Below are 15,363 nucleotides of genomic sequence, written 5' to 3' on the forward strand. Positions count from 1 at the left end.
TTTTTTTTTTTAATAGACTATTTTTAGAGCAATTTTAGGTTTATAAGCTTTTCTTCTTTATATGCCCCCTCCTAACTTCCTCTTTTCTTCTTTCCCTCTGAACTGAGCATTAGAAAGGAATTTTCCTTACGCCCTGTTTTCTGGATGCAGCCTCATGTCCCTGTTCGACTTCTGATTTCTTCAGTTACCATAAACTGCGCTTGTCAGTACCTAAGTGCTCTGACTCTGCAGCTTACTTCGAGAAGACGGACATTGCCATCGTAAGTTATTTTTCGCTTCCCTAAATTCCTTGACTGAGTCAACAATCTCCCTCCCCCATAACCTAAAGTCAGGTTTTCAAACCTTCAAACTTTAACTTTTCAGGCCTCTAACCCAAGACGTTTAAAATTGCAACCCCCACACATGTACACATGCATACATGTAAATGAATTAAGTTTCACGAAACAGTACTTTGCTTCACTATTTACTTTCAACCAGCTCTCTTCTTTTCTGTTCTAATTCATATCCTCTAAAACGGGTTTGGACCGTCAGTTTGAAAAACATGGCCCTAAAGACTCTAAGTCTTTGGGAGTGGAGCCCCCCAGCGACCATTCACACGCATTTCCACTGGAAACTGATGCAGGAAATAAAATCATATTTCAGATGTCTTATTTTTGCTGAAAATTGGTGATGTTACAAAGACAGCTGAAAGGGAGAAAGGAAAAAACGTGTCTGGGAAAATCAAGACTTCATAAAAGACAAGTTACACGAAGTATTGGCCTTTGGGTGACACAGAAGGCATATTTATTATACACATCACCCACAAGGTCTGAACCGGTCTGTCCCGACTCTTCAAGATTTTATAAAATACTGTGATTATGCCTGAATGCACCGAATTAGTTAATTGTGCTGTCACTTTTGATGTCTAGAACAAAAATGCCTTTCTAAGTCTATACAATGTCTAATGGTTGAATATTCGTGTTTATGAGTTTGCACATCTGAAGAACTTGACACATTTTGTCAATTTAATCTATTCTCAAAGATGCATATGACACAGGCTGGCCATCTTCACAGGGCATGCAACGGGCAAACATTTAGCACGTGCCAGCTTGAGTCATAGGAGAGTTGGGTACAGTGGTTGTAATGACACCGTCTCTCAGGAGAGGCTTGGAGGACAGAACCCAACTTCACATCCTGTGGACAAAACTGAGGGCCAGAGAGCAGCAGTGGCCAGAGGAAACGAGAGCGCAGCAGACTTGGATGTCAGTGTGGGGCATGAGGCCCTTCCCCTTCTTCTGTGATGTGGGCTGGTGTCCACCTCTCTGAATGCGGCAGCCACAGTGGACTTGGCAGAAAGTCCTATGGACTCGCCATCTTGTGGCAAGTTCACTCTAGTCAGTACATCTCAAGACAGGCGTTTCCAGAGGATTCTGAAAGGGAAACTAGGGGAGCTTTGCCTTAGGGTCAGCACTTTAGGCAAACTTGTAAAATCAAAGGCACCTTCTAGCATTCTCAGTCCAAATGAGGGTGTTAAGGGCCTGCCCAAAGCAGTTGACAAAAATGAGGACTAGACCCCGCATCTCAGCCTTCCACGCCAAAGCTCCTTCTGCAAAACATGCCTGAAACGAAGGAGAATAGTTTTGTCTTCCCTCGAGAGTGCCTCTCCAAAACAGTCATGAATTAAGGGTCTTTGACTAGGTTTCATGTTCTCCCTCTGCTGAATTTTGGTGACATGATTATGTAAAGGCTTCTGTAATATCCATTGAAATAGTCACTCCAGATGAGAGCAAGAAAATTCATTTAGTGAATAAAAAGTCCTCCTTTTCATTATTGAAGAAAATATTCCAAAGTATGTCCCAACATGGCCTTAAGGAGAATGGGACTTGAAATCAAGACCTGGGTCCACATGCCAGCTCCACCTTCTTAGCTAACTGTTTGGTGTTGTGTTTTTTAGCCTCATTTTTTCCACTGGTTAAAAAAAAACAAAAAACAATTCCACCTACATGGAACTGTTAAAGTGACATATTTGCAAAGGCACCTGGCACATAGAGGACTCAAATGTCAATGACTCTTTCCTTTAAATTGGCTAGAAGATGAATTTCTGTTGTTATAGCTTCAGTCTGTTCTTGCATATATATTCCCACGGGAACCAAACTTCAAAGAATGTACCCATTTTGGCAAAGGAAAAATAGAGACCACAGAAACCTAGTATTTCATGGCTGGTACAGGTCTGGGGAGTCTTGGAATGTCTGTAACACACCAACAGAGCCCTCCACTCCCCATTTAATAGCTCCATCACCCCAACTTTGGAATCTGTCTTCAGCAAATCCTCCTCCACCTCCTACCAATCTCAAATAAAAGAACAAAGTTAGGTAACTCGCAAGTTTCCAAAACCTTGTTATTTTGAGATGTCCAATAAAACAAGGAACCAAATCATTTGGTTCTAAGGGGGAGCCACCATTTGACAATTTCATAAACTCGAGGTTTTAGGTGATGGTAATCACTAGCGTTTATTAAGGACCTAAGGGCCCTTAATGCAAGTATTATTGCCGAGTCCTCACGATCACCTCAGGAGGTGGGAACTACTATCCCCAGAGTGAGGCAAACTGAAGCCCAGGCAGGTGAGATAACGGAGAGGCTGGGATGTGAAGCCGGGCCGAGGCCAGAGCGTGGTATTCTACACGGCCCCCCACTCTATGCAGTTACTGCGTCCTTCCGCCTGGACTCTCGGCACTAGTGCCACGTTCCTTGTCAACCCCACGCCACCTTTGTCCTGTTTGGGGTTAGATTTATCTTATAATTAGATTGTAAGCACTGCTGTGTTCCCATCCTCAAGCACACTATTTAAATAACCTACAAGTCACAACTGGGCTAAGAAATGTAGAATGGGGATGCTTTCTTCTGGGAAAGAGCAGATTTTTTTTTTTTAAAGATTGGCACCTGAGCTAACAACTATTGCCAATCTTATTTTTTTTTTCTCCAAATCCTCCCAGTACATAGTTGTACATTTTAGTTGTGGGTCCTTCTAGTTGTGGCATGTGGGACGCCACCTCAGCATGGCTTGATGAGTGGTGCCATGTCCATGCCCAGGATCCGAACCTGCGAAACCCTAGGCTGCCGAAGCGGAGCGCGTGAACTTAACCACTCGGCCATGGGGCCGGCCCCCAGGGAAAACACAGTTTTAACTAGCAGATCATTTATACTTCAGTGGAGTTTCAAACTTGAAAACAATTTCTCTCTAGCTACCCAGCCTCGGGAACTTTTGCATGTTTCACTTTAAACTCTGCCAATGCAATTAGTATTTGGTAAATGAATGAATGTAGGAAAAAGATATTTGGTTTTGATTGGTCCTTAAATGCCTACAAACTTAGAAAATGATCCAAACGTACTACCCAAACCTGGGAGAGCTCGGATTTAAGGAGCTTAAAGAGGACCAAGTGACAACTTCGTCCATTTTGAGGGCGACTCTATACAAGCTCTGGTCTTGGTCACATCGCTTCTCTCTCTGGCCTGTTTCTTCAGTTGCAAAATGACTTCAGTTGGTTAGATCCAGTTTTTTCGTGCTTTGACACGCCATAGCAAGAAATTCATTTTTCATCATGACCTAGTAGACACACATTTTTAACTGAAACAAATTTCCTGACGCAATACTTACCCTTACCTTGTACAATGTACTTTGATATTTCCTGTCATATTTCCTTATTAAAATACTGATTGCCACTCACTAAAATGATCCCATGAACCTCTATTTGTAAAAGTGTGAAAAACACTACTAATCTCATATTATCTAAGAATAAAATTCTCATATTATCCAAGAATAAAATTCTGTAAGAGAGTAGAAAGGTAATTTCCACTTTATTCATGCTACTAATTCTTAGAGAATGATAATTTCTGTCTGTAGCATTTAGTACAAGGCTGTAGTCATTCTGAAGGACGCCCCGCCGGCAGTTCAGGAGCACACTGGTAAGAAAGATTCTTTCCAGGAACCTTATAGACTGCAATCACTTCAGATGCGGCGAGTACCAAGAAGGCGACAGTGCTCTGATTTTTCTCAGTGGATCCCCACCTAAGTTGTAAAATGGAGCCTTAACTAGCCTCCTAATTTATCTTCTCCTGTGGTAAAACTCACGAAATTTCCTGCCCAGTTCCCTACCCCTCAAGGCACCGAGTTGGCCTGGCCAGTACTGAAAAAGTTTTTCCTGCTATTAACCTAGAAGAAACGTAAAACGTCAATTATTTTCTGTGGGCCGTCCTGCCATGTTTACACAGTTCTGCCTTATCCTGTGTCCTTCAACGAGTCAGAAAGCTTGGGGTGACTTGGGTTCTTATGACTTGGAAAATGCCAGGGCAGACAAGCAGTCTCTGAGCAAAATCAAGAGGCACCCAATTAAGACTGTTTGCACAGATGCAAAGGCACAGAAATTTATATGGCAAGGTCTGAGGTCCAAAGTTTGTTTTGTTTGTAATTACACACCCAACCAAATGCATAAATTCCCACAAAATGAGTGTAGTGAAAACGTCGTCTTTTCTATTTTCAAACTGAAATATGGAGCTCATAAAGACGAAGCTGTCATAAATTTTCATTCTCGGGGATAAAAAGACTTCTAACCAGGAAAAAAAAAACATACACCCCAAATAGAACAGTGGTAAACAGTGTTTATTCAGGCAATGAAACATGGAAAAAATATATTAGTAATCATTATAATAATTTCATTTGTGTGAGTATAACTTTTACAAATATTTACCTGACATATAAAAGGGAAATTACTGTGCATATAAAATTTATGCAGATGATTATTCCACACAACACAATCCTGACAGCAGTAGTCAACGCAGCGTCCACTCCTCCAGGCAAGAGGCTCCTCACACACTTCATGGCACCCGTGGGGACACAGTGGAAGCAGATGTGCAATTAGCGTTCACTTGTTGGCACATTAGTACGAATGGGATCTACTGGCAAACACACACTTGCTAACAGCAACACAGAAAAGTTTACCGCTACCTCTGAGATTTGAAAATGCCTGGATCCCGCGGCACTGGGGGAGAAGGCCCGCGCCTGGAGCTGTGCGGGGGGAACCCACAGGCTGCCCTGTGTCTGCACAGGTGGCGCTTCCAGAGTTCAAGTTTTCATAGGTCCACTTGAAAGTTATTCATAAACACAGAATGTCGGTTAACCATGTGACTAGGAGATACTTTTTGGAATTTATTTTAGATACCACTAAAAGGCAGAGGAGGAGAAAGTGGCATCTTTACAGTTCTAAAGTGAAGAATCGACACAAGGAAGGTTTAAGCTCCACTCAGCTCCACGCCTGGCCTCCTGCAAATGAGTTAAAGCGTTATGCAGACCGCCACAGGCCAGCGCCACGCCTCCACGTTAGAACTACAACCCGAAAAATATATATATATGTGTAATAGCTGTAACCATATTATAGTTAATAAAGTCATTCCTTAGGAATCTCGTTTGTCCAAATCTAACTGCATGCTAAGAGGCACAGAAATGGGATTGCATTTGGACAAAAAGAACTACGAAAAGTGCAATCTTTAGTCTCCAAGACGGCTAGCTCTGGGCACTAAGGAATGGGTCCTCGCTGGAAATGCTGTCATTTACATTATTTTCCAGAGGAGAGCCTTAGAGAGAAGTGTCTATTATATCAAGTTGGGAGACTCAAGGTTTGAGCAATAAATTGCTTTTTTAAAATCACAAGAATCTGGAGGCAAAGTCTTTTTGAACAGATGTCTCCCCAAAATAGTTCTTTAATAAAATCCTTGAAGAAGATGACTTCTTAGACCTTTGGCTTGACCTTCTGGGGTTCCCAGACTATATTTGTTCTTTAATAAGCAAATAATAATCTGCTATCTTCTAAGTTCTTCAGAATATATACATCTTTACTTTAAAATCCTTTGCCCCAGTCACTGACTCTTTCAACACCTAGTTTCTCTCTTCCCAACAAGAGGATAAAGTAAGAAACCCAAGTCCGAGAGCAAGCTTGCATGGTTGCAAAGCTACAGAGGCAGCAGTGGGGTCCAGTTCATGAGATGGCTACCAATGGTAGTGAGAGGCCAAAAGGACATAAAAAGGGAGCCTCAGAGCTTTCACTCCACTAAAAAGGGATGTGCTGAATCACTTCCAACTAGTGTACATGACTCTCCAGCGCTCGCCCTTTAAAAACTCCCCTTTGCGCGTGAGAGCCACCACAGAGCCCCTTGTTACGGGGTTTGAGTGAGTGCTCCCCTCTGAGTGCTTGCAGGCAGCCCAGGAATATTCGAGGCCGTCTATACTCCCCATTATAACAGGACGGATTCAGGGCTGTCCAACAAGTATCTAAGCATTTGTGAGAGCTGCACAGTGCGGCACAGGTACAAAGGGTAACTGGCTGGAAAAGAAATTCGACTTGAGCTGTCCTCCCGAGCGAACTGTAAACCTCCCTTTGACCCCATATCATTCTGGAAGGCTGCCAGATCCTCAGAGTTTCTCACCACCATGTGGTCTGCACTTCCTAATTTGGGCCGGGTCTGAAGAAGCTAGAGATCACGTGAGAAAACTGGGCTTCTCAATATTTCCAGAACAGTTTTACAGAACAAAAGGTTTGGGCAGGTCACCAGCTCCCAGGAGCTTCTCCAAATAAAGTAAATCTCCAGAGGTCTGACAGTAACTGACCAGCCAACCAAGTGACAAACTGGTCGCTCTGTCTTACATTAAACCCTCCAATTAAAATACTTTTAGGTAAAGACTATCTATCTACACTTTGGCAAAGTCAAAACCTTAAGACAGGGCTCTGGATCCAGAGCCTCAACAAGATCAGCTAACACTCCCCAACCACACCCGGGCCGGCAGCTGCCCCTCATTTCCCTCGCCATGTCTCTAACAGGGTTTATTCTTGCCCAGCTAACAAGTAATTTGGCCCTGACATGTTGGGAAGCACATCTCCGGGCTGTATTCTTACTCTCCAGAGGTCTAAAAGTTTGGGGTTTTTTTTGGCTTATTTTTAAAGAGAAATAAACAAACATACTTCATACCGCCCAGTACATTCTCTTAATTTGCCAGCTGTAAACTACATTTTTATTCGTGTTGGGGAATATCCACCCATTAACTAAGAAGGGAGAACATTTCCTGGTCACGGGCGTGGTTGAGAGGCCAGCGGCAAATATCACTTAACAGGGCCCCTTTCTTATCCTTTGTGCAACAACTTCACTCACTAGGGTCTAGTTCTGAAGGGATCCCTTCCGCCAGTGCGCGAGGGACGGATTGTCATCACTTGTTTTAACACACAGCTACTTCTCTTTTCATAGACAAGAAGCCTAAAGAAGATTATGGATTTATAATGGAGACCACTATAAGCCTTTCATGCTTAAAACAGATCAATGCAAAACACGGACGTGTCACCAAGACACAGCAGCAAAAAGGTTTAGCAATGCTTCTGTCTGCAAAATGCAAAGTTAATTTCCCTCGTAGCAGAAGACTGAAAGAGGAAATCAGCTCCGCCAGCTGGAGACACTGGTCCTCCACTGACACTGTGACTACAGGACAGCGTTCACACGAGACCACAGCGACTGCTTTCAAAGCCCAAATGATTGTCAAGTCACTTCTTCAACCACAAATCATTTCTGTCCTTTTTTGTACAAAATGTTAAGACAGTAGGCTTTAAAATACAGCCCAAGCACCAATTATGATAAATGCATATTGGTAAAACGTGACTTCTGGCTTTAAAAGACATTATTGACCTGCCTGGGGCCAAAGATTGCACCCTGTGAAGAGTACACTGCTAAGGAAGAATTCATTTGCAAAGATCTACAGAGGTTCTCCACTAGGCACGATTCACTGCTGAAGCTGCATCATGCAATGGTTTTACGAGAATGGGACGAAAACTTACACGTACCGAATATAGTGCACATTACGGTGAAGACTCTCAAGGTGTTAAGATTAAGACAAAAGAGTGCTTTAAAACACTTGCATGGATTTGGTTTGCCTGTCAAATGGAAGGGAATTCACTGACCTTACATGGAAAATTTCCAGTGGAGGGTTAATGGCCCCACCACTCTGAACTGAGTCCAGGAAGAGCTTGAGGAATTTGGTTTTGTGAGTGTGAGCCTGCTCCCTGCGTGCCCCTCCTCCACTATTCAAATGATCTTTGTTTTAAAAAGATTCAAAACGTGCTGATTTCTGGAGTGGTTCACATGCTTCTTACTGCCCATTGTGTTTAAAATTCTACTATCTTAAGTTTGAAAGGATTTTTTTTGCCTTGAAAAAATCTGAAGAACAATGTATCACACTTGTCCAAAACCAACTGTTTTTCACTGTATAATTGCTAATGGGGTTACACCTGCCTCTTAATCAGAGAAGGTCATCTAAACCTTTTACAAGTAGATTTCCCTTGCACATTTCAAATAAAAAGACAATAAAGAGTAAATGTTAATTTTGTAGCGACAAACGGAAGCAGAGGAGACTAAATGGTTCTAGGACAGACCCGCCAAACCCCAGCTTTGAGGGGTTCCCCAGCTGCTGTTCACGCAGGAAGCAGACACTTTTGGTCTTAAGACTCCCCCAAAGGGCCCCACTCATCAAGGCTGAGGAGCATTCAGATCCCAGGGTAACAAAACATCACAGCAAAACCTCCTTCCCAGATGTGAAACCTGAGTGCTGGGTTATGAGTCACAACAGGCAAGGGGCTGGGGGCTTCACATCTCCAACCCTCCCAATGCTGAAGTGGCATTCTGAGCCAGGACTCTATTTCAAAACAGGGTTTTACATTTATGGAAATATGCTCTTCTGTAGAGAGTTCTTATTTGACTACGCTTCAAGGCAAAAACAGCAGCATATGTAAACGCGTGTGTGTGAGTGTGTGAAAATGTGCGCTCGGAGTCCCTTCTTGTTTATAAACTGGAAGTAACAATAAGCCAAATTATCTCCTCAAGTAAAGCCACTAATATGGAAATTAACTTTAAAAGATTAAATAAACAGGTCACAAACAGACACACAGCGGACAGGAAATGATCCCAAACAGTAGACACAAAATCACAAATTGAACGCACCCGGGAAAGCAAAGATGACTCTAAAACGAACTAAAGATAGAGAAACCACAAACCCAGACTGAGCAGCCTGTCTAAGTGGACCCACTGCTGGAGAACTGAGAGGCTCCAGGGCAGCCAGACGCCACTCCTTCCGTGACTGTGCGACACTCTAGGGCTCCTTCCAGAGCTGTTTCGTTGGCAGCAAAGCGGGACAGGTAGCAGTAGGCATGTGCTTTTTTTTAAAGGTTTTTTTTTTCTCTGCAAAGGGGAAATTATTCCTGGATAAGGCAAGATAATTGTGGTCACGAGAGAAGCAGCCAGATGCAGCTCTGCTGAGCTAACAGGGGGAACTCAGTCAGTCTTTCCCAGCTTTGCAATCAGCTCATCACAGATTTTCGTCAGTTCTTCGATTTCTTGGTTCTGAAAGACAAATGATGTATGATTATGCAGGCCAGCTGTGTCCTGAGATGAAGGCCAATTACAGCTAACTAGTCCCAAGACTGGCTATACTCTATCGAGACATCCTAACTCGGTGGTTCTTAACTCTTTTACGTAGAGACCCTTTAGAGAAAGGAGGGCAATAGCCTCCTCTGGAAAGTGGTCATGTGTTCACAAGGTTATGCTTGAATTGAGTAGGGGCTGAGGGCAGTCATCAGCTCTCTGCGGCTTGTCCATGAACCTCTTAGTGCTCAAATTTTCTTGTTATCACAGAATTACCTGGGGTACTTGTTAAAAACATAAGTAGGCGAGCCTCACTTGATGCATCAGCATCTCCAGGGACCTGGGATTCTGGAGTCTGAGTATCTGAGGGAACACTGTCTTAGGGGTTATTGGACCATGATAAAAACCCCAGCCCTAGCTGAATGGATGCCATAGGCATGAGTACGTATAGGAGACAGTCAGAAAAACACCAGAGGGGTACAAAAAATGAAGTCTAAGAATCACTGAGTAGTGAGCAATAGGCATCATCATTAACACTGGTTTTTATTTAGCTACAGCAGAGTTTCTCAACCACGGCACCACTGACATTTTGGGCGGGGTCAGTCTCTGTTGTGGGGGCTGTCCTGCATTGTGGAATGCTCAGCAGCATTTCTGGCCTCTACCCACCAGATGCCAGTAGCATCTCCCAGTTATGACAACCAAATATACCTCTAGACGTCCAAATGTCCCTTGGAGGGTAAAACTGCAATGAAATGGGAACATGACTTCACATACTACATAAAAAGCAAAAACAAAGAAAAGAAGATCGCCTCAGAGCCCAACCAGCATGCTGCCCTGAACTTCAGTGAATGTAGCCTCCTCTCTGCCCCCTGCCTGGGGCTGGCCCCCACTGATATGCCTGGGAGTTGAAGGGTTTGCTTCATCTCCACCTGAATCAGTTCACAAAGGAGCTGGAGTAAAGGGTCTGAGCAAAAAGGCAAGGCCTCTGTCACCGAGACCCACTGTAAGCTACCACTGCGAGGAGGAACCACCACGCGCCCCTCTGTACCTTCTGCTGAAGGGCCCTTTCCAGGGACTCCACCCTCATCTGCTCCTTCCGGAGTCCGGCGTGGAGAGCTGCGCTCTCAGCCTTTGCTTTTGTTCGAACCTGAGCAATCTCTTCATTGGCTCTGTTTATGGTGTTTTGTTTGCAGAACAAAGGGACAAAAAGCACATGGTTAGTCATCAGCCACAGCTAAAGAGTCAGGGTACTAACCGCTGACATCTGCGAGACACAGACCTACAGAACTGACTTCACAAATAAGAGGAAAAAACAGCAATCGGTGACCTAAGTAATTCAACTGTAATTTATAAAAATTCAGTCTATACACAATTGCTAAGGAAATTTCCACGGCGCTAACCGATGGTAGAATTAATCTCAAAGTTCACAGTGCCCTTCAAAATTCATATGTCACTAGAAAATGGAATCACATGACAGTTTCTACAACAATCTCGGATTTTTTTAACCAGTACAAGAGCAGACAGGATTATCTGTGGGACTGTCACAGCTAAAGAGTCAGGACACTTACCAATGACATCTATGAGACACAGACCTAAAAGTGACTTTAATAATGAGATGCAAAAGGAAATTTAAAAAAGCCATGAATGTCAGTTGATAAACAGCCAATTAACTGATGAAAGAATGCTAAAAAGTCACTAGTAATCAGAGGCATGCAAATTAAAATGATAAAATTTATCATATTGGCAAAAATGAATAAGGATGATCTTGTCTCATTCTGGCCTAGATGCCAGGAAAGAGACAGGCTCAGGTGCTGATGGGGGAATGAAAACTGTCTTTGTGGAGGGCGAGGTGGTGGTAACTATTACAGTTTAACGTGCATCCGCCCTCTGAGCCAGCAGTTCCCTTTTAGGGATCCAGCCACAGCAACACCCCCCGGCACAATGGTGAGTGCACAAGGACACTCACCGCAGTGCTGTCTGCATGGAAAAGAGGGTGAAACTATTTAAACGCCCCTCAATAAAGGAATGTAATAGTCCTATACCTCATAAAAATCACTAGAGTGAACCATATGTTCTGACATGGAAAATGGCCATGACATACTATTAAGTGAAAAAGGAAACTTGCATTATTTGACTCCAATATTACTAAAAAAAGAGTCCAAAAACATTTTGGGTAGTATTTGTAAAAGCACAGAGAAAAGACTGGAAGGACTCATAATAAACCTTTAATAGCAGTACCTCTGGGGGTGGGAATGGGAAAGGCAGAACTTAAAAGGTTTTACAAACAGGAAGACAAGACAGCAAAACGCACAGGTATGGACTACTTTCTACTTAAAAATTAAAGTTGGATGCATCCTTCACACTACTCCCCAGCACAAATTCCAAATGTGTCAGATTTAAGGATTAAAAAAATTAAGGCATAAAAGGATTAGAAGGAAAATAAGGGAGAATATTTTATATTCGGCACGGGGACCATCTTTCTTACTATAACAGGAAATCCAGAAGCTGTAAAAGAAATGACCAATAAATTTCATCACATAAAAATAAATTTCTGCATATCAGAAACAGCACAGGCAGAGCCAAAAGATAAATGACAAACTGGAAAAGTTATTCACAACTCATATTACAAAGGGCTGGCATCCTTAATACATAAACATATTTACGTACAAAATATATAAACTGATAATAGAAAACCATGCAAAGAATAGAGTTATTCACAGTAAAGCAAATACACTTACAGTCGGCTGCTAAAATATGTTCAATTTCAGTCATAAGATAAACACAAATCAAAACTACATCAAATAAAGTAAATGCTCTGTTCCTTACCAAAAACGAAACAAGTAAATTGAAACACCATCTTTCACCTATAAGATTTGCAGGAAACCAAAAATGTGATCTGCTGGCAAAGCCGTAGGAAAAAGAGATGCTCTCATACATTATGTAGGGATGTAAATGGATAAAAGTCTAATGAGGGCAATCTGACAATACGTATCATAACTATAAACTCATACATTCTTTGGCCCAGCAATTCCTTTTCTATCACACAGATAACTCACATGCATGCAAGGTTACTTATCGCAGCATTGTTTGTAGCAGATTTTAAATAACCTCAATGTCCAACAGGAGGGGACTGGTTAACTAAATAACACATTCCAACAATGGAACAGCATATTGCTATTAAAAAAATAAGGAAGCTCTTCATGGATTGAGACGGAAAGATTTCCAAAATATACTGCTAAGTGAAAAAAGCGAGGTATGTGATCATCTGTACAAAAAAGGAAATTCTCACCCCGTAAAAAAGAAAGGTAATCATGTGCCCTGATGCAGGTGTTAGCTAAGGCTTTAGTGGTGCCACAGGTAAACGCATCAAGTCAACACTCACACGCCTCAAACTGACACAATGTTACATGTCAATTATATCTCAACAAAGCTGGGGCAAAAAGAAAGGGGAAAAAGTACATCTGGAAGGATAAAGGCATAGCAATTACTCAGGTGAGGAGAGAGGCAGGAACCCGGGGTGGCGGGGGATGGGGGATGGGGTGGGAGGACAGATGGTGTATCTTTTAAATTTTTGAACCATGTGAAGATTCTACCTATTCAAAAAATTCAATAAAGCGGGCGCACACACACAGACACAGACACACACACACACAGAAGCAAACTGGAGTTGCAAAACGGCGATTTCTTTCTTGCCTCCATCAACCTTCTGACAGCATCAAGAAAAGTGAGATTCTCATGTGCAAGCTCTTACTTGTCTAGTTTCTCTTCCGCGTGGATTTTCAGCGCCTGATATCGCTGTTCCTCTTGTTTAACTCTGGCTAAGTAATCCTGAGCACACTTTTTCAGGGCTTCTTCATTCTGTTCCAAAGTGACAATTTAAAATAAAAGAAACAGGTCATTTTGTTTTTTTTCTACTAATAACATATACCATGTATCAGAGTTTTCATTTTTTTAAAAAATGAGAAAACAATTCAGATGACTTCACATTACACTCCATGGTAATCTGAAACAGGCACAAGTAATTCTCATTGAAGACATTCTAGATAATTTCTTCATGTATTAATTTTCAAATCATACAGTAAGGTTCAGTTACACCAACACACCTACTTTAGGAGGGCAGTTTTTAAAAACTGAATGGCAACCTGATTCCCATTTTAGATAAATTGGCCAATCTTATTTTTATTTTAATATGAAAACAAAGAATGTTCACTGCTATAAATGTGTCTTATTGATGGTATGCAACTAAATTAAATCAATATGCATCTAAATTTGAAACTTTACACTTACTTTCTTCTAGAATACACAGCCTGAATTTTTCAGTGCCTTGGCCAGAATCCTTTTTACTTTTACTAATATTAAATTGGTGAATAATGAAAAAGAGCATTTCTAGAATAATCCTAAGGTCTGAGGGCTCCACAGTTCTTACACTCCGTGCCACACTCTGTGTCCAGGATTTACTGGCCTGAGCCAGGAAAGGAATGACCAAAACACGCCACCCTGTGGGCCAGATGCCTGAACAACCCCAGAAAGAAAAAAGGGGGGAAAAGTCTTCACTGCGACAGAAGATAGAAGGCTGAGAGAGACCCTGAGTCCCTACTGAAAAGGCTACCCACACCTCTGGCATACACCTTTGAAGATTCCTTACCAAGAAGACACGCTAGCAAGGAGATAGAAGGAAAAGGACACACTACCTTCTTGAACCCTTCCAGAACGCCCTTCAGGTTCTCGTATCTCCGGAAGAGATCAGAAAGAGACCTTTCCACAGAGTTCAGGTCGGCCAGGGCCTGCTCCTTCTCCATGGTCAGTTGCTGGAAGCTTTTCTGAGAGGTCATACTTGTCCTCTGTTCATCTTCTGTGAATCACAATCAAAAGCATGACATATCCATCCAGCAAATGGTTAGCAGCTGCCCTCCAGGGGCTCAGCAGTGCTGGGCGGGGGGGGTGGGGGGCAGCAGCAGTGGATGGAACAAAGCTCCCACTCTCAAGGACTTGCATTCCAGTGGGGGCAGACGTAAGTGACAAGTCATGGGTGGGGGGCGGGGGGGGAACGAAGCAGGGAGAGAGGGGCCAGGGGTTCCTTTTTCATACAGAGCAGCCTCTCTCAGAGAAGAGATGTGAGCAGAGGCCCAGAAGGACTGAGGGCAGAGCCAAGAAGCTGGCGGGAGAAGAATACTGCACACAGAGGAACAGCTGGGCCACGGCCCTGTGCTGGGAAGGCAGAGGGGACACGGACAGAAGCTCTCGCTCCACTGCTTCTGTGCAGGGAGACCAGACCGCGATTTAGGCAGTCGGTCCTACAATATTGCCTACGAGAGGCTCTAAACGCAACACAGGAGGATCAACCGCTGTCTTGTAAAGGCCCTGTCGGTCCAATACAGGGCAAGCCCAATTTGCAGTGGGCTAAGGACACTGCCCCACAACAAAGACACGCCCCCCAGGGGGTGTTCACGATGTGGCTGGGCCATCAACACTCGGGGTACTGGGTGGAGGGCTATGCACAGAACTCAAGAGTTTGCTCTCTTCCAAAACGAACCTAACTACAGTTGATCCTTATTATTCGCAGATTCCGTATGTGTGAATCTGCCCACTTACTAAAATTTATTTGCAACCTCAAAAAAAATACTGCTGGGCATTCACAGACATGCGCAAAACGGCAAAAGATCGGAGTCACCTGACATGTGCTGCCCTCAGCTGAGGCTGAACAAGGGGATGCTCTGCCTTCTTGTTTCATAATGTAAACAAGCGTCCTTTCCACAGTCCATTTAGAGCCACATTTTTTGCATTTTTGTGCTTTCTGCTGGTGACTTCATTGTTTAAAATGGCCCCCAAGCTTAGTGCTGCAGTGCTGTCTAGCGTCCTAAGAGCCAGAAGGCTGAGATGTCTTCCAGGAGGAATAACATGTGTGAGACAAGCTTGGTTCAGGCACGAGCTATA

The 15,363-nt window shown here is 43.1% G+C and overlaps 1 protein-coding gene across 7 annotated transcripts in view; it reads right to left on the reverse strand.

Annotated features, from left to right (window-relative positions):
- Positions 1 to 4,617: 4,617 nt before the first annotated feature.
- The window catches only part of TACC1 (transforming acidic coiled-coil containing protein 1), a 120,326-nt gene continuing 109,580 nt past the window's right edge, over positions 4,618 to 15,363 (reverse strand). For all 7 annotated transcript variants that reach the window (XM_046648834.1, XM_046648838.1, XM_046648831.1 and 4 more), the window contains 4 exons: positions 14,121 to 14,281; positions 13,181 to 13,287; positions 10,478 to 10,598; positions 4,618 to 9,408 (listed from right to left, as the gene is read on the reverse strand). In XM_046648834.1, the coding sequence (XP_046504790.1) occupies positions 9,340 to 9,408; positions 10,478 to 10,598; positions 13,181 to 13,287; positions 14,121 to 14,281 (458 nt within the window). In that variant the 3' untranslated portion in view covers positions 4,618 to 9,339. The remainder of the gene's footprint in view (positions 9,409 to 10,477; positions 10,599 to 13,180; positions 13,288 to 14,120; positions 14,282 to 15,363) is intronic.

Source organism: Equus quagga, chromosome 22 (assembly GCF_021613505.1).
Source record: "Equus quagga isolate Etosha38 chromosome 22, UCLA_HA_Equagga_1.0, whole genome shotgun sequence".
NCBI classification, from domain to species: domain Eukaryota; kingdom Metazoa; phylum Chordata; class Mammalia; order Perissodactyla; family Equidae; genus Equus; species Equus quagga.